The 20,228-nt window shown below is 50.4% G+C and overlaps 2 protein-coding genes across 9 annotated transcripts in view; one reads left to right on the top strand and one right to left on the bottom strand.

Annotated features, from left to right (window-relative positions):
* USP40 (ubiquitin specific peptidase 40) overlaps positions 1-12,857 on the top strand; it is a 99,631-nt gene extending 86,774 nt beyond the window's left edge. For 4 of the 5 annotated variants that reach the window (XM_081242733.1, XM_081242731.1, XM_081242734.1 and 1 more), the window contains 6 exons: positions 193-311; positions 4,388-4,453; positions 6,704-6,914; positions 7,054-7,149; positions 11,157-11,251; positions 12,595-12,857. In XM_081242733.1, the coding sequence (XP_081098859.1) occupies positions 193-311; positions 4,388-4,453; positions 6,704-6,914; positions 7,054-7,149; positions 11,157-11,251; positions 12,595-12,706 (699 nt within the window). In that variant the 3' untranslated portion in view covers positions 12,707-12,857. The other variant, XM_081242732.1, reaches the window with a different exon arrangement.
* A 4,385-nt stretch (positions 12,858-17,242) lies between these two features.
* Positions 17,243-20,228, bottom strand: part of DGKD (diacylglycerol kinase delta) — a 110,038-nt gene continuing 107,052 nt past the window's right edge. For 3 of the 4 annotated variants that reach the window (XM_081242727.1, XM_081242729.1, XM_081242730.1), the window contains 2 exons: positions 19,809-19,939; positions 17,243-19,052 (listed from right to left, as the gene is read on the bottom strand). In XM_081242727.1, the coding sequence (XP_081098853.1) occupies positions 18,963-19,052; positions 19,809-19,939 (221 nt within the window). In that variant the 3' untranslated portion in view covers positions 17,243-18,962. The other variant, XM_081242728.1, reaches the window with a different exon arrangement.

Raw genomic sequence — 20,228 nt, 5'->3', positions numbered from 1 at the left:
AGGGAGGAATACAAAAATTACTCAGGGTTAATTTCATTTAAACGATATTCCTGTGGATTTTTTGGTAGATATTATCATTACCTAAGATACTCTTTCCCTTAAATGTCATTGTATGTGTAGCGCTTCATTTTTTTTTTTCCTACAGCAGTCTGTTTTTAAGAGTGCTTTTTCCGATGTCTGTTTCTTTTCTAGGCCATGACCTTGCCCTCCTTCTCGGAGTTTTCCATCCCATCGCCCGCCTTCCTTAGAGCCTGGACGGTGGAAAGTAGGCGCCCCTCCAGGCTCTTACGAGTCCACTATCGGCAGCTCAGGTACGGTTCTCAGTGAACGCTCCCCAACAGCCCGTTCTAGGTCATTCCACATTTGTCATGTTGTTGATACTTTTTACCGTAAATTAAACTCCGAGACAACTTCAGCTTCTCATATTAAGTATAAATGTAGTTTCATCTGTTTTTACTATGGTCCAGAGACTGTGAACAAAATTTTGATTGTTTTTCCCCCCAGCTTTATTGAGATATAATTGCCATATCACCCTTTATAACTTTAAGGTGTACAACCTGTTAATCTGACAGATTCTACATATATTGCAGAATGATTACCACCATAGCTTTAGCGAATAACCTCCATCCCATCATAAAATCGCCATTTCCTTTTGGTGAGAACATTTAAGATCTGCTTTCTTATTAGCAACTTTCAAGTATATAATTCAGTGTTATAAGATGAATATGTTCTGGGGATGTCAGGTACAGCATGTTGATATAGTTTATAACTGGAAGTATGTACCCTTTGACCAACATCTCCCCTTTACAGCCAGTCCCAGTCCCTGGTAACCACCATCCTAGTCCCTGTTTCTATTAGTTCAGCTTTTTTAGATTCCACATATAACTGCTATCATACAGCAGTTGTCCTATCTCACTTAGCATAATGCCCTCAAGGTCCATCCATGTCGTCTCAAACAACAGGATGTCCTTCTTTCTTATGACTGAATGATATTCCTTTGTGTGTGTATGAGTGTGTGTACACTACCTACATACACCACATCTTTATCCATTCATTGGTTAACGGACACTAGGTTTTTCCATATCTTGCCTACTGTGCATAATGCTGCAATGAACATGGGAGTGCAGATAATCTCTTTGAGATCCTGTTTTCATTTCCTCTGGTGAGGTACCCAGAAATGGGATTGCTGGATCATATGGTAGTTCTATTTTTAATTTTTTGAGGAACCTCCATACTGTTTTTCTATAGTGGCTGAACCAATTTACATTCCCACCAGCATTGAACAAGGGTTCCCTTTCCTCCACATCCTCAGAAACACTTGCTCTCTCTTGTCTTTTTGATGATAAGCATTCTAACAGGTGTGAGATGATACCTCATTGTGGTTTTGATTTGCATTTCCCTGATGATTAATGATGTTGAGTACCTTTTCATGTACCTGTTGGCCATTAGTGTGTCTTTAAAAAAAGAAGTCTGTTCACGTCCTCTGCCATTTTTAAATCAGATTGTTTGCTTTTTGCTATTGAGTTGTATGAGTTCTCTATATACTTTGAATATTAACCCCTTAGATTTGCAAATACTTTCTGCTGCTTCATAGGTTGCCTTTTCATTTTGTTGACGGTTTCTTTTGCTGTGCAGAAGCTTTTTATTTTGATGTAGTCCCACTTGTTTATTTTTGCTTTTATTGCTTTTGCTTTTTGTGTCAAATCCAGAAAATCATTGCCGAGGCTGATGTCAAGGAGCTTACTCCCCTGTCGTCTTCTAGGAGTTTTTTTACAATTTCAGGTCTTAACGTTCAAATCTTTTCATCTGTTTTAAGTTGATTTTTGCATAAGGTGTAAGATAGGGGTCTAGTTTCGTTCCTTTACATGAGACTTTCCAGTTCCCCCCAGCACCATTTATTGAAGAGAATCTTTTCCCCATTCTGTGTTCTTGGCTCCTATGTCATAAATTAATTGACCATATATGTATGCGTTTATTTCTGGGCTCTCTATTGTGTTCTTTTTTTTCTTTGGCCATGCTGTGTGGTATGCGGGATGTTAGTTCCCTGACCAGGGATCGAACCTGCGCCCCCTGAAGTGGAAGTGAGGAGTCTTAACCACTGGACCACCAGGGAAGTCCCTCTTTTGGGTTCCATTGATGTATGTGTCTTTGTTTATGCCGGTACTATACCGTTTTGATTACTGTAGCTTTATAGTATAGTTTGAAATGAGGAAGCATGATGCCATCAGCTTTATTCTTCTTTCTTTTTTTAAATTTATTTTTATTTATTTTTTGGCTGTGTTGGGTCTTTGTTGCTTTATGTGGGCTTTCTCTAGTTGTGGCACGAGGGCTTTTCATTGCGGTGGCTTCTCTTGTGAGCACAGGCTCTAGGCGCGCAGGCTTCAGTAGTTGTGGCTCACGGGCTCTAGCGTGCAGGCTCAGTAGTTGTGGCGCACGGGCTTAGTTGCTCCGCAGCATGTGGGATCTTCCCAGACCAGGGCTCGAACCCGTGTCCCCTGCATTGGCAGGCAGATTCTTAACCACTGCGCCACCAGGGAAGCCCTGTTCTTTCTTAAGAAAAGATTGCTTTGGCTATTCAAGGTCTTTTGTGGGTCTATACCAATTTTAGAACTGTTTTTTCTATTTCTAATTGAAAAATGCTTTTGAAATTTTGATAAGGATTGCACTGAATTTGTAGATTGTTTGGGGTAGTATGGACATTTTAGCAATGTTCTCCCAATCCATGACGATGGAATAGCTTTCCATTTATTTGAATCTTCAGTTTCTTTCATCAGTGTCTTATAGTTTTCAGCATACAGATCTTTTATCTCCTTGGTTAAATTTATTCCGAAGTATTTTATTCTTTTTGATGCTGTTGGAAATGGGACTGTTTTCTTAATTTCTCTTTCTGATAATTTATTGTTGGTATATAAAATGCAGCTGATATTTATATATTGATTTTGTATCCCACAACTTTACTGAATTCATTTATTAGTTTTAACAGATTTTTGGTGGAGACTTCAGAGTTTTCTATAAATATGATCATGTAATCTGCAGATGGAGACAACTTTACTTCATCCTTTCCAATCTGGATGCCTTTTATTTTTTTTCTTGTCTAATTGCTCTGGCTAGCACTTCCACCAATGTGTTGCATATGAGTGGCAAGAGTGGGCATCCTTGTCTTATTCCTGATCTCAGAGGAAAAGCTTTCAGCTTTTCACCATTGAGTATGATACTAGCCATGGGCTTTTCATATATGGCCTTTATTGCATTGAGGTACATTCCCTCTATATCCAGTTTGTTGAGAATTTTTAACGTGAAAGAATGTCAAATGCTTTTTCTGCATCTGTTGAGATGATCATATGATTTTCTTCCTTCATTCTGTTAACGTGGTTGCATCACACCAATTGATTTGCGAATGTTCAACATCTTTGCATCCCTTGCAGAAATCCCACTTGATCATGGTGTATGATCCTTTTAATGTACTGTTGAATTTGGTTTGCTAATATTTCTTTGAGGATTTTTGCATTTATGTTCATCAAGGATATTGGCCTTTAATTTTCTTTTCTTATAATGTCCTTGGTCTGGTTTTGATATCAGGGTAATGCTGGCCTCATCAAATGAGTTTGGAAGTGTTCCCTCCTGTTCTGTTTTTTTTTTTTTTTTTTTGGAAGAGTTTGGGAAGGATTGATATTAATTCTTCTTTTGGTAGCATACATCAGTAAAGCCATCTGGTCCTCAACTTTTTTTTGTTAGGAGGTTTTTGATTACTGATTCAATCTTTTTTTTTCCCTTAATGAATTTTATTTATTTATTTTTGGCTGCGTTGGGTCTTTGTTGCTGCACGCAGGCTTTCTCTAGTTGCAGCGAGTGGGGGCTACTCTTCGTTGCAGCGTGTGGGCTTCTCATTGCAGTGGCTTCTCATTGCAGAGCACAGGCTCTAGGTGCGCAGGCTTCAGTAGTTGCGGCACGTGGGTTCAGTAGTTGTGGCCTGAAGTCTCTAGAGCGCAGGCTCAGTAGTTGTGGCTCATGGGCTTAGTTGCTCCGAAGCATGTGTGATCTTCCCGGACCAGGGCTTGAACCCATGTCCCCTGCATTGGCAGGTGGATTCTTAACCACTGTGCCACCAGGGAAGCCCCCGATTCAATCTTCTTACTCATAATTGGTCTGTTCAGATTTTCTGTTTCTTTATGATTCAATCTTGGTAGGTTGTATGTTTCTGGGAATGTATCCATTTCTTCTACGTTGTCCAATTTTTTGGTGTATAATTGTTCATGGTAGTTTCTTAAATTTTGAGTGTTCTTATATGGTATAATATTTCACTTAAGAATACTTGAAATTGGTTAGAAAAAATTGAAAATATTAAGTGATATGTCATTCAATATTATCTTGTTTCATTTGTTATCAGGGAATATAAATTGGGACGGAGAACTGAGATCTGCTTAGAGCCCCTTCAGAAAGAAGAAGACTTGGGGTAAGGTGTCCTACTACACATGCAAAATTATACACTTGGCTGATCCCAGTGGATAGTTTCTTTACTATCGATTAAGGTGTTAAATTTTTAAGTGTTTTTTCCACTGCTTCTAAGGAGTCTGGCAACTTAAAACAGATTGTGTTCTAGAAATGTGTTTGTATGTCTGGTGTCTAGATCTTAGAACTCATTTTTCCATAAAGACAGAATTTTTCAGTAAGTCCCAATGCATGTTGAACCCATAATGATCTTGAAGTATAAGCAAGGTGCTCATCCCAAGCTCTTATCAGTGCCTACAGACAGTCTGTTGTCCAACCAAATGACAGTAACACCTGACATGCTGCCCCTTGTCCTACTTTTTTCATCCTAATATCACCTGACATACACTTATTGAATTATCAATTATTATCTGTCTCCCACTACTAGATTGTAAGTTTTTTGAGAGTGAGCACTTTGTTTTTTGGTCACTGCTGCATCCCCAGTACCTAGGACAGTGCCTTTGTCATAGTCAATAATTATTTATGGAATAAAGAAGCACCCCAAAGTTGTCCACGTTCAAACCTACCTATTGTTTTTTTCATTATAGGACATTCTTTTATAAGACATTTTTGTCAGTAACACCAAATATTAAGATTCCTTTTCCCTGATGTGACATGATGATGCTTGTTGCCCTCCTGTTGTATAGCAACTCTACTCTTTCAACCGTGTGACCTTCATTTGATCCCACTGTTTTATAAGAATGCATTCTTAATGCAAACTGTATTACTAGGAGTAGTTTCCTGGAGGGGCATTTCTGGATCAAATGGTATGGACATTTTAAACCTCGTATTTGTTAAATTCCTTTCCAGGTAAGTTATACCGTTATGTTTCCACAAGCTGTGTTTCTAAGTATTTATTTCACCTCACCATCAAACCGTCATGGAATGTTGTCATTGTTTAAATGTTTGCTAAATTGATAAATGAAAAATGGTTATCTTGTCTCATTTGCTTCAATGCTTCGATTGCTAGTAAGATTAGGGCGTTTGTTCAAAGGCTTGTAAACCATTTGTATTTTGTGAGTGAGTGAATCGTTTCATATATTTCGCCTATTTTTTATGGGGTCTTAGAAAAACGTCTAATTTGTGTGAAATACCATGTTACATAATATAAATGGACCCTGCCCCGGCCACGTTTGTCGTGAGCAGTGTCCTTTTGAAGACCGGGCTGTGCACTTCCTTAGCCCCCCTCCCCATCCACACTTCTGTCCCTGACTGACCTCCGGAGCACCCTTGCCCCCTCAGCGAGGACCCTGGCTCCTCGTGGTCCTCACCCAGACTCTGTCACCGCCTTGGCAGCTCCTGCATCTACACTGACCACACTTTGTATGCTCTGGGACCTCAGCTCTGCTCACTGACCTCAGCAACACCTACACCCTCTCAAAAATTCCTTCTTGATCACAGTCCCCCGCTTTCAGTCCAATCTCCTAATTCACTGGGCCCTCGCTCTCCCTGCGTTGCCTGTTTCCTCCAATTGTGTTACCCTTTCTTTCGATAAAAACACCAGTGTAATAGAAACACAGCATTAAAATCGTTCATTGTCTCACCATCCTTAAAGTTTCCATTTCTCCGCTCCACCTTCCAATTCTTATCTGTAGTTTTTATTTCACGTCCTATCTAAAACAATCTCCATACATCTAAATGTCTTTCCGACCTTTCTGAATGTTTCTCCTCTTTCTCTTCCTTCAAGGACCTCTTATCTGTGCTCATCTCCTGCAAAGGTTTCCTTTGCTCTTACAACTACACCCATCATCTTCTCTCCCTAACTCTAAGCCCTCAGTTTCTTCTCCCTGGCTAAGTTTTCTGCCAGCTTCACAGACTCTGGCTCTGAAATCAGCATTTCCTAGGAAGTCACCGTAGCGGGAAACCCCTCTTCCCTTTCATCGCCGGGATAGCCCTGCTGGCCCTTTCAGCTGTCTCCAGTCCTCTTCCCTCTGTGCCCCACCAAGGAACTTCTTCCTCCGCCTTCAGCCTTGCCTGCTCCCTCCCCAGGGACCCTGCTGAGGACTCAGAATGGGAGCTCACCTCCATTCTGGGTCAGGATCGAAGGAAATCAAAGTAAAGGTTTCCCACTAGCATTCAGGGTTTAAGGGAAATCTCTCCTTATAAAAAAAACCCAGAAGAGTCAGAGGAGAAGCTTTGCCATTCACGCCTGCCGTAGTTATTGCATGTTTCCCATTTTGTTGTAAATCTGACATGTGACTGTTTTCTGATGCAGCCCCCAGCATGTGCTGCTGAGGACACAGATGCGCCTCCCTGGCAAGAGGGCATATGCCTTGCCCATGGACTTGGTGTGGGACACTGCCCGAGGCTGGACGGCCGGCTCCCTGAGGCACCGAGTGGCCGATTTCTATTCTCTTCCTGTGGAGAAAATTGAAATTGCCAAATACCTTCCTGAAAAGTTTGAGTGGCTTCCAGTACCTAGCTGGGTAAAGTTGTGGGGCTTCCTCGGGGAAATCGGGCCTCACTGGCATAGTGAATAATTAACTGCAGTTTTCCACAGACAGGGAATTTAGTAAGAATTCGAGATTGAGTTTTCTTTATTCAACATACTTAATTTTTCTGTAGAACCAGCAAATTACCAAGAGGAAAAAGAAGAAAAAGCAAGATAATTTGCAGGGGGCGCCTTATCACTTGAAAGATGGAGATACTATTGGCATTAAGGTACGTTTCTAACAGTAAACTTACCACTTTGACAAAACACCAGAATCAAATGATTTTATAGAGAAGTTTTATCAGATCTTCAAGGCATAGATAATCCCATTTTATATAAATTGTTTCAAAAAGTGGGGGGAAAAAAGAGGGAAAGCAGACAACTCATTTTTTAAAATAAATAAATAAATAAATAAATTTTATTTATTTATTTATTGGCTGCGTTGGGTCTTCATTGCTGCGTGCGGGCTTTCTCTAGTTGCAGCGAGTGGGGGCTACTCTTCGTTGCGGTGCGTGGGCTTCTCATTGCAGTGGCTTCTCGTTGCAGATCACAGGCTCTAGGCACGCGGGCTTCAGTAGTTGTGGCACACGGGATCAGTAGTTGTGGCTCGCGGGCTCTAGAGCGCGGCCTTAGTAGTTGTGGCGCATGGGCTTAGTTGCGCCGCAGCATGTGGGATCTTCCCGGACCAGGGATCGAACCCGTGTCCCCTGCACTGGCAGGCGGATTCTTAACCACTGCGCCACCAGGGAAGCCCCCAGAGAACTCATTTTATGAGGCCAGTAGAACCTCAATACCAAAACCTTAATTTTGGGTCTGACTTGAATGAAAATGCTCTGAAGTTTTATCACTAAGTGTGTTGCTGTAGGTTTTATGTAGGTACCTGTATTGGGTTAAGACATTTCCTTCCACTCCTAGTTTACTCTAAGTTCTTTTTTTTTAAATCATGAATGAGCACTGGATTTTTAATATTAAATTTTTTATTCTGTGCTTTTCCTGCATCTGTTTAATTAGCCATATCGTTTTTCTTCTTCAATCTGGTAATGTAGTGTTATTACATAAACATGTTCTCAACACTGAACCATCCTTGCATTCCTTGGACAAACCTACTTTGTTTTGTTGTCATATAATAATATTTTTTGTATTAAGGGTGAATGATTTAAATCCTTAATTTAAGAATTAATAATTTATTAATATTAAATTATTGATTTATTAATAATTTGATTCTTAAATAATTTTTTATATTAAGGAATAAGTATTCCTTTAATCACCACTTCTGTTCAACATTGTACTAAAGAATGGGACCGATGTAATATGACCTTCCACCCAACGAAGAAAAGCAAATAAATAAACAAAAATTGAAAGATAGACAGGTAAAAGAAATTCTAAAAGGAAAATACAAAACTGTTCTTAGTTTTTCTACAGTCAAACCATCAGCTCTGTTTAAGAGATTTCAGAAGGTTGTAAGATCAACGTACATAAAATTACAGGGTACCTGGGAATATGCCCAACAGAAAGACTTGTAAGCCCTTTTTGGAGAGTATTACAAAAATAGTGAGAGGCATTAATGCTTCAGTTAGATACAGAATCATATCATGTTCTTGGAAGGGAAGCCTCACAACAGTAAAAATATCAGTTTTCCCCACATCTACCCCAGTGACTGACAAACCATGTAGATTAGATTAAAGAGAATAAATTCATGTGGAAGAGCAAAGGGCCAGAGAGCTAAGATATTTTTAAAGAACAAGCTCGGGGTATTGCCGTACCAAGAATTAAGACTGATTGCACATCTGTGGTGACCGTTTAGCTGTGGGGCAGGGGAAGAATTGAAATAGAGCCTCAAAACAGAATCACCCATATATGTAGGGAAACTTGACAGGTATTTGAGGGCAACGTTACAAATGGATTATTCAATAGTTACGGTCATAACTTTTATTTCATTTTCATAAAGAGGGTCGCCAAATTTGTGTAAGCTTTGGGCCCCATAAAATCCGTATCCACCTCTGCTCACACCTATATAACAATCAGCATGAAGACTTAAATGTGAAAAGCATTTCAACCATTAGAAGAAAAGATAAAAGAAAAATTTTTATGACTTAGTTCAAGAAGGATTTCTTAAAGGAAAGGATCAATAAATTTGACTACAGTTGACCCTTGAACAACACGGGTTTGAACTGCGTGGGTCCAGTTATATGCAGATTTTTTTTTTCAATAAATACATACAGTACTACGTGATCTACAGTTGGTTGAATCCACAGGTGTGGAAACCTCAGATACGGAGGCCTGCTCTGGACTTGAGCACCCCAGGAGTCTGGTTTCTGTGGCAAGTCCTGGAACCGGTCCCCTGTGAATACTGAGGGACGACTGAACGTTAAAAGTAAAACCTTCCTTTCACCAAAGGAGACCGTACAAAGTGAGAAAACAGGCCACAAATAGGAAAAGATACCTACAAGGATATGACCAACAAGGATTATTATCCAGAATATGTAAAGTACTTCTACAAATCAGTTACAAAAGAAGAATCTTTGCCCATCTCTCCCCTAACACCCGGCAATTCCCAGAAAACGAAATGGCCAGAAAGCAGATGAAAAGATAGCTTCCCAGTAACCAGGGACCTGCAAAATAAAGCCGGGAGCTGCTGGGCCAGACTCTTGGGTCTCCCATGCAGCACCAGGAAGAGGGCCAAGTAGACCGCAGTTGGCGGTAAGGGTGCCCGTACGGTGCGGCCAAGGAATTCCACTTCAGATATAAATCCTAGAAACATCCATGTGTATGGGGAGATGTACAGAAATGTGCATTGAAGGGCTATTTGATTTGTAATAGCATAGATTGGAAAGAACCGAAATTACCCTTAGAAAGGGAATACGTAAAATGGGAAACAGAAGTATTGATATGGTGGTAGAGAACACAGCAGATACAACAGATAAACCAGAGCTACAGATGTCAGTGTGAACATACATCCAATTATTTAGTGTTGAAAAAGAAAAAGTCACAGAACAGTCATTTATAGAAAGTATAAAACCAGGTAAAATGCTGAGGATTGCTGGGAGTCGTGTTCCTGTGTAGTGAAGACAAAAATGGGAACAATCACACCGAAGCCAGCGGAGCACCTACCTCTAGTGAGGGGAGGGGCATCAACAGACTGTGCCTCTTCCTTGAAAACTGAAAATGAAGCAAATATGGTAAAAGGTTAATACTATTAATAGGTAACTCCCTGGGCGTTTTGTATTTGCCAGGAGCCGTCCATGTATACATTTAATTCAGTTTTTCCTCATGACGACCGTAGAAAGTCGTGCCATCCTGAGCCAAAGAAAAGACGGCCGGGGGTTACGTGACAGGGGCCCGTGGACAGGGTTCGCCGCGCCCACCTCCTGCCCCCCGAGAACCTGGGCATCTGTCCCAGGGTTTCCGTATTTTCTCTGATTTTGTGATGTTTCAGTTTTATAAAGCACATCATAAATATCATTGGAACTAAAATTATACGATTTATCATGCCCCATTTATCGGAATAGAGATTATCATCTTTGTCGCAGTGTTTTTCCCGCCTGAGAGCGGAGAAGCAGTGAAGCCCTCCTGCAGCCCTTCAGCTGACGTGTCAGACGCAGAAGGGCCACTGCCCCTGTAATCAGCATTAACTCTCCCAGATCCGCACTTGGGAACACAGCCAGTAACCCTGGGGTCCCTAACGTGGGGGTCTGGCAGGCCTCAGAATTGCCTTGTTGTGACACTTTCCTCCCGGGCACGTGTCCTCAGGGTTAGCATTTTGGCTGGTGGATGCTGACGGAGACCAGCCTGTGGGAGCAGCGGGGTCTGCGGTGAATCACAGTCTCTGACCGACTGTGAGTCCCGGGAAGGCAGAGGGAGCGCCTGCTCCGTGTAAAGTACTGGGGTGGCTCCGGGGAGATGCCAGGAAGCCCAGAAGCTCAGGGCGCAGCTAGGGAGGCGCAGGGGACGCAGACGGCAGGGTCGCACTGGCTGTAGGCGGCCTGTGCCTGCGGCCTCGGCTACCTCGGGACCCCTTGCCCCCTCACTCGGGGAGCAGTGAACGGTAACCCCGCCTCAAGCGCCTCCGGCCACTAGCTCACTTTGTTTTCATCAAGCGCATCAGTTACTAATCTGGTTTATGTAAATTTGGATGTCCCCTTCTGTCAATTTAGGTGATTGTTTTACACACATCTCTCTCAAACATAGACTAAAAAGATGTGTGAAAACATTGCTCATTCATTATTTTGCAATGCAGAATCTCCTGGTTGAAGATGATGATGATTTCAGTACAGTCAGAGATGACATTGAAAGAGAAAAACAGAAAGAGTTCGCTCTGGGGAAAAAGAAAAGGTAAGTTAGGGTCCTCACCTACGTGACAGATTCCACCGCGACCTCCAGGCGCTGGCGCTCCTGCTCTCGCTGGAAAGCTCCTGACTGAGGCGTGGAGAGAAACAGCGGAACCCTCCTCCGTGCCTGCGCTTGCCCACCTTCTCTCCATCACCTCCTAGAGAGGCTTCCTGGGGACCGTGCGGGAGGAACCCGGGCGCAGCTCCCTGCGAGGAGGCGGCCCCTCCCCGAGCTCCGGGTCTCGTTCTCCCCCCGCCGGGGCCCTGTTCCTGCAGTCGGCCTCCCCCATCCCTGGGTCTCTTCCTTCGGACACCTGCCCTGGCTTGTCTAGGGTTCGGCTTCCTGACCCTGCTCCAGCTGTGTCCTCCTCCTGTCACCTCCATTGCTCTCCACCCCGTCCGTCCCCTCCAGGCAGCCAGCCAGGCTGCTAACCCAGCCGACCCTCCCCTTGGAGGGAGCTCCCTCCCCATCCATCTTCCTCGCTCTGCTCTGCCCGAGTCACGTCACCTCGGGTGGGCTCGCTCCTTCCTCCTCTGTACACAGCCCAGCTCTCTCCTGGCCTCCAGACCACATACACCTATCAGAATCTACTGGAACCTTCCACCAGTGCTGATACTTGAAACTCCACGTGCCTGGACCTGGCTCCCACCGCCACGGTCCGCATAGCTATCACCCCGCAGGCCACACCAGGGGCGCGGGTGGTCGTCCTAATCTAGCCCCACCTCCAGTCTCCTGAGGTCTTGTGTCCTGTCCCCGTTCTAATTGCTTCTGGCTTGATGGCCTCTCCTCTCTGCAGTAGCCTTTGAACCAGGCTGCCTGCCTGGTCCAGCCCCTGCTCACCTCAGCCTTCCTCTCCCCCCACCTTCCACAGCTTGGGTACCAAGTGTCAGGCGTTGTGACGGCAGCAAGGAGACATGCCCTCCGCCTGGCATGCAGGACAGGGAAGCGAGGGCCGGGGTGGAGGCGGTGTCCCCCAGGCGTGGGACCCTGTAACCATGTGCGGAGCTGGGCGTTTCAGACATGGGCATCTGTGAAGGTCACGCTTGGATTGGGAAGGTGAAACAGGAAAGACTGCGCTGCTCTGAGACACCTTCCCTCAGCAGCTGGGAAAAGCCCCGAGGCTGGACCGCTCTGTGGGGAGGGCGTGGGAATGCGCCCCGGGGAGGGCTACCCGGAGGCCCCTGAGGGAGCAATGCGGAAATGCTGCCCAAACTGCCAACGTGCGTCTCTGCGGCCCGCCCTGACTTGACCCTGAAAGTTGGAATGAGATGTGGAGTTACTCCTCGACCTGGTGGGGCCCTTGGCGTCTGGGATGTGACCCCATGATGGCCTCTCTGTCCCCGCAGCCAGGAAGCCCTTCGTGTGCGGAGCGGCGACGTCCCCTCTGGTGCAGAGACGCCTGCCCACCCCCGTGGACCAGAAGCTTCTCTCTCCATCCACGTCAGGAGCTTCAGATAGCACAGGGCCTCCACGCTCCTGCTGCAGGTCCTGGCCCGTTTCCTGGTTTCTGCCCGGTGCGGACACGGACTCAGAGCCCTGCTTTGTCACGAGCAGAGGGGGCGCTCCATCGCAGGCCAGGCGAGTGCGCTTGCCACCCGCTCCGTGGCGCATCCCCCCGGGCTGGCACGGACCTGGCCGCGCCACAGGTGCCAACCGGCTGACACCCTCGCGCCAACACTCAAGCCCCGCCACCATCTTTATACAAAAATTGACTGGTTTTGCATTAACTGCAGGCGTGGGTGACATGCCACATGGCTTATCCCTGCACACCTGTCTCTAAAGTACACCTGCCCCACTCTCTCTCTCACGCTGTTCAGGTGACTCCTTTGGTATCTGTGGCCGCCCAGGCTCTGACAACTCGGCTCACAGCGATGGGCTGGTCAGGCTCACGCTGTGACATAAACAGGAGTCTGTTTTCTGGTCCCCAAACGGCACGTTTCCACTTTGGTCTGAGTTAGAAGTGGTTCTGAAGCGTTACCTCTCTTTCCGGGATGAGGAGACCGACGGGGCATCCTCTGAGGTCGGGTGCTGCTGGGGAGGGGGCGGCATGAGCTGGCGTCCAACCCGTGCTGTCTGTGGTCAGAACATTCTCTCCGGGGCCTCTTCCTTCTGGGAGCCTGACGGGGAGGCAGGGTCGTGGCAGACAAGCCTGGGAAGGGCTGAGGGGACGTCCCAGTCCTGAGGAGCCTCGATTAAAATGGGAGAAAAAGAAAATGTGAACCAAGAGTCTTAATGCAGCATAGCTGGCTATCACATTTAAAAGATGTAAGTGGTATTTATGACAGCTACGTCACGTCCGTGTTACTGGGCTGAGTGATTTAGGACACCGGGGTGATTCACTTTCTCAAGCTCAGTCGGAAGCAGGAATTCCTGAGAAGATACAATAAATTCTTTACTTTCTTATATCTCAGTGATGCTTTATAGCGACTCTCTTGCTAAGTATGGTTATCTTCTTGATTTCACAGTTTTTCATCAGCCTTTTTTACCACTGATGATATTAAAATAGCTCTTAAATGTAAGGGATGGAAAGGAAATGACACATGTGGGTGGGCTAAGCCTCCGCCTGCACCACCGGCGTAAGGAAATTGCGTGAGTGTCGCTGCGCCCGCGCCGCTCTTCCGCAGGGCTCGCCACTGAGTGGGATGAATGCCCTGCGCCTCCTTCCTCCGTCCTCCCTCCTTCCCAACGGTGTCACCACCACCACTAGAAACTCTGATCTCTGCGCGTGCGTCTGAAACTGTTGGCTCGCGAATTACGTACTAACTTGTATTGAAGCAGTCGTGCTTTAAGACGTTGGACTTCGGCGAGTGCTTTCGGCCTCAGACACTAACTCTGTCTCAGGAGACGCGCACGTGGGGTCCAGACTCTCCAGACGCACCTGGCGGGCAGTGACGAGGCCGAAGTGTAAGCTCCCTGACTGACCGCCCCCCTGTGTAGAGGCTGTTGTGTCCCTTTTCCCGTAACTGACAAGGCTCCTTGGTGTGTCCCCTCACTCCACTGTAAGAAAACACGAATGTTCTAACTGAAAAGCCTTGCTTCTGAGAAGCCAGCGGCCTTGCTGGGCATCACCTACCACGACAGGCAGGGGTCGAGGTGCTGCGCGGTGTCCACGGTGAGCGGCCGGGGCCTCAGGTGGTCTCTGCTTGTCGGCTTGCTCCCCTCCTTCCTTCCTTCCAGTTCGGGGATGGAATGGGGCTCCAGGGAGAGAGCTGTAAGAGTTTGTTAAAGAAAAAATAAACTTCAATTTGTAACCTCCCGTCTCTGTGCGCTGACTGCTTCATGTTCTGGCCTTTTTCCCAAACGAACTTCAGATGCTAAGTCGCTGGGGTTTATGTTTAGAAATACCACTTCAGTACTGCTGTAGAAATAACAGAACTGTGTTCTGGTTTTAAATAAACTCAGACTCGTGGGAATAATTGTATTTGAAGAAACTGGAAGTGGTCTGGTTCTCTTTTCCTTCTAGGAAAATAGAACTGGCAGGGGTGCTTGTGTTACAGAAAACATATTTACTCAACTGTGACACTTTCCTGGCAAAAAGGGGAGGCGGGGCCCAACAAGTCCCTGATAACCCAGAATCCTGGCTCGGAGAGGTTAGCTTCCCTCTGAGACAGACTTGGCTGTGAAGAGCCGAGTCCTGGGCCCCTCAGCCCGGCTGGACGGGAGACGCGGCAGCCGCGCCTTCGGTGCTCAGTCCTGCCCCATCAGTAAAAGACATGACCAATCACCGTGGGTGTGTGTATGTTCTGGGAAGGCACCACACTGCAGAGAGGAGGGTGAAGCCATGACAGTGACACACAAGCTAGTTAAAGGAAGAGATGTCTCCCGCGCCCACCAGGGGCCCGATGCCTGCATCCTGGCTCAGGCTGCCTTGAGCGGACCTGACGCGCCCGCAGCTTCTCCCCCGGGGAGAAGGCGGCTCTAGTCCCGGGGTGGGGGGGCATTTTCCTATCAGCAGCCCCAACTCCCACAGCCCAGGGGCCGGGCCCTTGGGCCCACCGGCTCCTGCCCACAGCCTGGGGTCTGGGTTGGGCCCAACGGATGGAGCGCCTCGCGGTTCGGCCAGCAGCAGCTCAATGACAAATGATTCGACTTGGAACCAGCATACCGAGGGGGTGGGGACCACGATACAACGGCTCTTCTGGAAGTCGAGGCCACCCCAAGCGGTCACGGCCTCCACGGTGACGGGCGCTGCACAACCGCCCTGCCTGGCGCCGCGGAGGCCCGCCTGGCCCCGGGGGTGCGCCTGGCAGCGGCCACGCCAGGGCGCTTCCCTCCTGTGCGCACACGTCCTGGAGACCTGGGACCACAGGCAATTTTGTTCTCAGTGTGGGGCCCAGCTGGCAACATGACTTCCCGGAAAGCACAGCTCAGCAGGCTTTTTGGTCAATCTGCTTCCGTCCACGGTGCGAGCGAGAAAGCCTTCGGGTCCCCAGCTGGCGGGTTTTCCTCTGCGAGTTTTACAGCCTGCTTATTAGGCTTTTATGATCAAAACTGGCAATAGACGCCGCTCCGAGGCCGGCACCTGGGCTGGGCGGCCAGCGCGGTCACAGTTGCCATCCCAGTGTGAGAGGGACCACAGGCTCCCAGGCCAGGATGCCTGCGTGTGACTTAGGCCGTTCCCTCACCTGTCAGCGTGGGCTGGGGTGGGTGTCAGGCCTGGGACACAGGACCAGCATGGCCCTCGAGGTGTGATCTCCGGTACCCAACTGCCCCATGACTCCCGTCCCTGCCACGTGCTGCTGGGACAAGTTGTGAACCTCTCTGAGCCTGTGTCCTCATCTGTAAAATGCAGATACCCACCTCATAGGATTGCTGAGAAACACAGGTGAGTTAGGATGTGTGAAGTCCTTAAGCCAGCACCTGGCATAAAATAACAGAAATGTGTTAGGCCAGCAGCACCGTGATCAGCCATCACTTGCATAGCCCCATTCCCTCTGCACCCACTGGTTTAGTCATGAGTGTGTGATACAGTTCTAGACAATGAGACATTAGGGGAGGTCAGTGGAAGCCAGACTTTCTGAAATGTTTCCTTTTACCTTAAAAAGAGACGCAGGAGCTTCCCTGGTGGCGCAGTGGTTGAGAGTCCGCCTGCCGATGCAGGGGACACGGGTTCGTGCCCCGGTCCGGGAAGATCCCTCATGCCGTGGAGCGGCTGGGCCTGTGAGCCATGGCCGCTGAGCCTGCGCGTCCGGAGCCTGTGCTCCGCAACGGGAGAGGCCACAACAGTGAGAGGCCCGCGTACCGCAAAAAAAAAAAAAAAATTAAAAAGAGACGCAGAAGAGACAACCCTCGTATACACCCACACCTTAGCCTGGACATGGTCACGTTTGGATGTGATCCCTGGAATAGTGGCAGTTATCTTGTAAGCAGGAGGCCTGATCCTGGATGGCCAGGTGAGAGGAGCACGCACACCAGGACAAAAACGGGGCTCTACTAAGCATAGGAGAGAGAAGAAAGCTGCTGGGGAGGCAATCTACACATCCAAAGCCCACACAGCCCTATGGTACCCTGCCAGCCTGGTTTTCAACTCTGTGATCCCAGCCCCCATCCCTCACCCCAGGAAACTGGGGGATGATTAAAGTGACCTTGAGCTTAGAGAGGCAGCTCCCTTGTAATAAAGGTGCTATGATTAAACAGCTGTAAGTAGGAAAGCTCCGGTTTGCAGTTACACGTGAAAGACTTAGGAGGTTAGAATATTAGCTAAAATGACCCAGCCCTCAGTAGGTTGGGCTGAAGCTGCATGTGATTAACCCTGAGAACCTTGGTGCTACCTGGCCCCAAGGTTGCTGAATTTTTAATTCAACAGATCCTAGAACCTACACCCTAAATAATACAATGGCATTCATCCCACTTTGCTTTTCAGCCACCGCCAATTCAACCTGTTTTTAGAGCGGCTGAAAAACGTAATTCTGAACCCAGTTCGAGAAGATTTGGGGCAACGACATCTTACGTCCAAGTGCAAGGAACGGTAACAAGAAACCCGACAGTGAAAGATCAAAACCAGGCTTGTTTTATTTATACACAGAACGTATTTACAACCCCAGATGTGGATATGTACATAGCGATACAGGAGGCGTTTGCTTCCACGGTGGGCGCTGTATAAATTAAGATCATAAATATGGGGGAAGCCCCACCAGAGGGCACAAAACCTTTTCTCCAAGACTCCAGGGATCCCTCCTCCCTCCCTCTACACTGACAGGACCGTGAGACCCCGGGGGCCCCCGAGGGACAGCCATCCAGCAGCACGGCGGGGGCCCGGAGGGCAGCCCCACGCGCAACACGCACCACAACGCGCGTGGGACGCCGCCCCAAAGACGCGGCCTCGCGCAACGGTTGCGTTTATCCCACTCGCTCTCACTCACTACCCTCAGAAAGTGGTTTCACGTAAACAGTGTCGCTCTAATCACTGACGACGTTACCTTTAAACACCACGCTTGACCTAAACCTAAGGCTTTCCCACGGGAGGGCGCTGAGGGCCGCGGTGGCCCCCGAGCACCGGCCACCAAGCCCCGCGTGCGCCCTCCTCCGCCGAGTCCCCGCCTGTGCGTCGGCCCTGAGGGCCTCAGAGCCCGGGGTGCCCCCCGCCCGAAGCAACAGAGCAGAGGGCATCTGGCACCGCGGGCCGGGCCAGCCTGTTCTACTTTGAAACCCAGGGACTTGCGGCGACTGGGTTCCCTCCACCTCCCTCCACCCGCGGCGGCTCTGATGGGCGGGAAGGTCGGGGCGGAGGAGAGTGACACACTACCTCCGAGGGGCAGGCGGCTGAGCGCACGTGCAGAGCGCGGCCACCCCACCCGCGGGGACAAGCTGGCCTGGGGCAGGGCCTCGGCCGAGCTCAGCGCAGGGAGGCCCGCCAGTGGGAGCCCCCGCCGGCTGGAGGCAGCGGCCGACTGCGCGGCGGGCGGGGAGCCGGCAGAGCGTGTGGTGCGAAGTGAGCGGCAGGTCAGTGCTGCTCCGCCGCGCGCCCCATGGGCCCCTCGGGACGACAGCGCCCCCGCTCCCGGGCCCCTCGGGACGGCGACACACAGCCCCCGGGAGGCGGAAGGGGAGAAAAGGGCCAAGTCCCAGGCGGTGAGGACCGGGGTGCCGCCGGGGACGGTCCCGGCTCAGCTTCCTCCCCGCGGAGGGACGCCGACCTGGCCGCTCGAGACCAAGTCGCCCCGGGGTGAGAAACTCTGGGCGGCCCCTGACGCCCCGGCAGCCCGGGAAGCCTCCTCCACACAGAAAACACGGACCAGCCTCTGTCCGCGGGGAGACGACAGGCCAGGCGTCCTGGGAACAGAGGGGACCCCGCGCCCGCAGCCCAGGGACCGAGGGGCCGAGACGGACGGGGCGCGAGCTCGTCAGCCCCAGACCCTAACTACCGTCTGCTCGGCTTAAGGGGGACCCAGCGTCGCCTTCGTGTCAAACGGAACCGGCGGGACGGAAGGCAGCCAGGCCGCGCTCACACCAGGGCACTCAGACGCGCGGGGACACAGCGCGGGCCGGAGGGGGCGGGAGACAGTGCCCCGCGCTGCGCCGCTGAGGGCGCGCGGAGGAGCCCGGGCCCCGGACGGGGCGGGGGCGGCATCGGCTGGAAGGTAGCTGTGTTGCGGGTCGGGACCCGGGGCCCGGGCCGCCGGGCCGGGTCGGAGCGGCGGGAGTAGCACCATGAGCGGCGCCGAGCCGGCTCAGTCGCGGGAGGCGCGGGGAACGCAGGCCCAGAGGGCGGAGGCTAGGCCTCGGCGGCAGGGGTGCTGCGGCTCAGCTCCTTGATGCCACACAGGATCCTCTTCATGTGGCCCACCTTGGTCACGCCGAGGTCCTGCAAGGAGAGGACAGCGCTCAGGCCCGGCGCGCCGCCGCCCGCGTCCGAACGCGAGTGAGGGTGAAAGCGACAATGGGAGACGCAGCCGGAGACGATGCCCGAAACCAGCGGCCCGCGGCCGCCCGCCACGTCCCGGTCCCTGACGGGAGTCATCAAGGGCACACGGAGCAAGACACAGACGAGCGAGGCAGAAGAAAAATCAAAGGGCGCCACCCTTACTGGGCAGCTCGGCGGCCTCAGCCTCTCGGGACGGGACGCGGCCTGAGCGGCACAGAGAGCCAGGCTCCGGGAGCCCCGGGTCAGGGCGCCCCGCGTCCTCCCGTCCTCCCGAGGGCAGGGAGACGGGCGAGCGGGGCCACTGGGGGAGCCAGAAAGCGGCCAACTGGGGAAGGAACCCCGTCCGCTGGGTCCCCTTCACCCGGATGGCTGTCATCACAGAGAACGCTTCAGCTTGACTAGCGGAGGGCTGCATTCCCCAAAGGGTTTTTAGCGCTAACGTGGCTCACTGTCCAGTTAGGCTAAGAGAGCGAGGCTCCCCACGGGGTCTGCTCGGGCTTTGGCCGCAGCAGGTGAGACATCACGTCTGGGAGCCGCCGCGCATCACCCCCAGGTCGTCACCCCGGGTCGCGCACAAAGGCCTGAGAAGAACGGTGAGGAGACTGCTGACGCTGGGACGTGGCCAGGTCAGAGGGTGGGGACAGGGGAGCCACGGGGAGCGCAGGTGCGCCTTCCCAGGAGACGCTGTGGAAGTACCTTGAGGTCCCTGCGCTCCAGGTGCAGGAGCTCTGAGCCCCGGATGTCGTGCCGCGTGAAGATGTCCTTATACTCACAGAGACTGAGGTGCTCCAGCCAGGCAGCAACCTCCTCTGTGCCCCAGAGGTGAACTGTCGGAGACGGAAAAGCACGAGTGCAATGAGTGCCCAGAGCCCAGCGCGAAGCAGGCGGCGGCCCGCGCCCGAGACACCCCAGCATGCGGCGCCCGAGACGCCCCAGCAAGCAGGCGCCCGAGACGCCCCAGCAAGCAGGCGCCCGAGACGCCCCAGCAAGCGGCGCCCGAGACGCCCCAGCAAGCAGGCGCCCGAGACACCCCAGCGGCAGGCACCCACCACCCAGCCCCAGGTGCCGCCCCAGGCTGTGCAGAAAGAGGAGGGGAGCTGCCCGCCCTCGGGGGCA

Source organism: Mesoplodon bidens (genome assembly GCF_964165515.1).
Source record: "Mesoplodon bidens genome assembly, chromosome: 8".
NCBI lineage: Eukaryota > Metazoa > Chordata > Mammalia > Artiodactyla > Ziphiidae > Mesoplodon > Mesoplodon bidens.
This window is presented reverse-complemented; position numbering and strand designations above follow the sequence as displayed.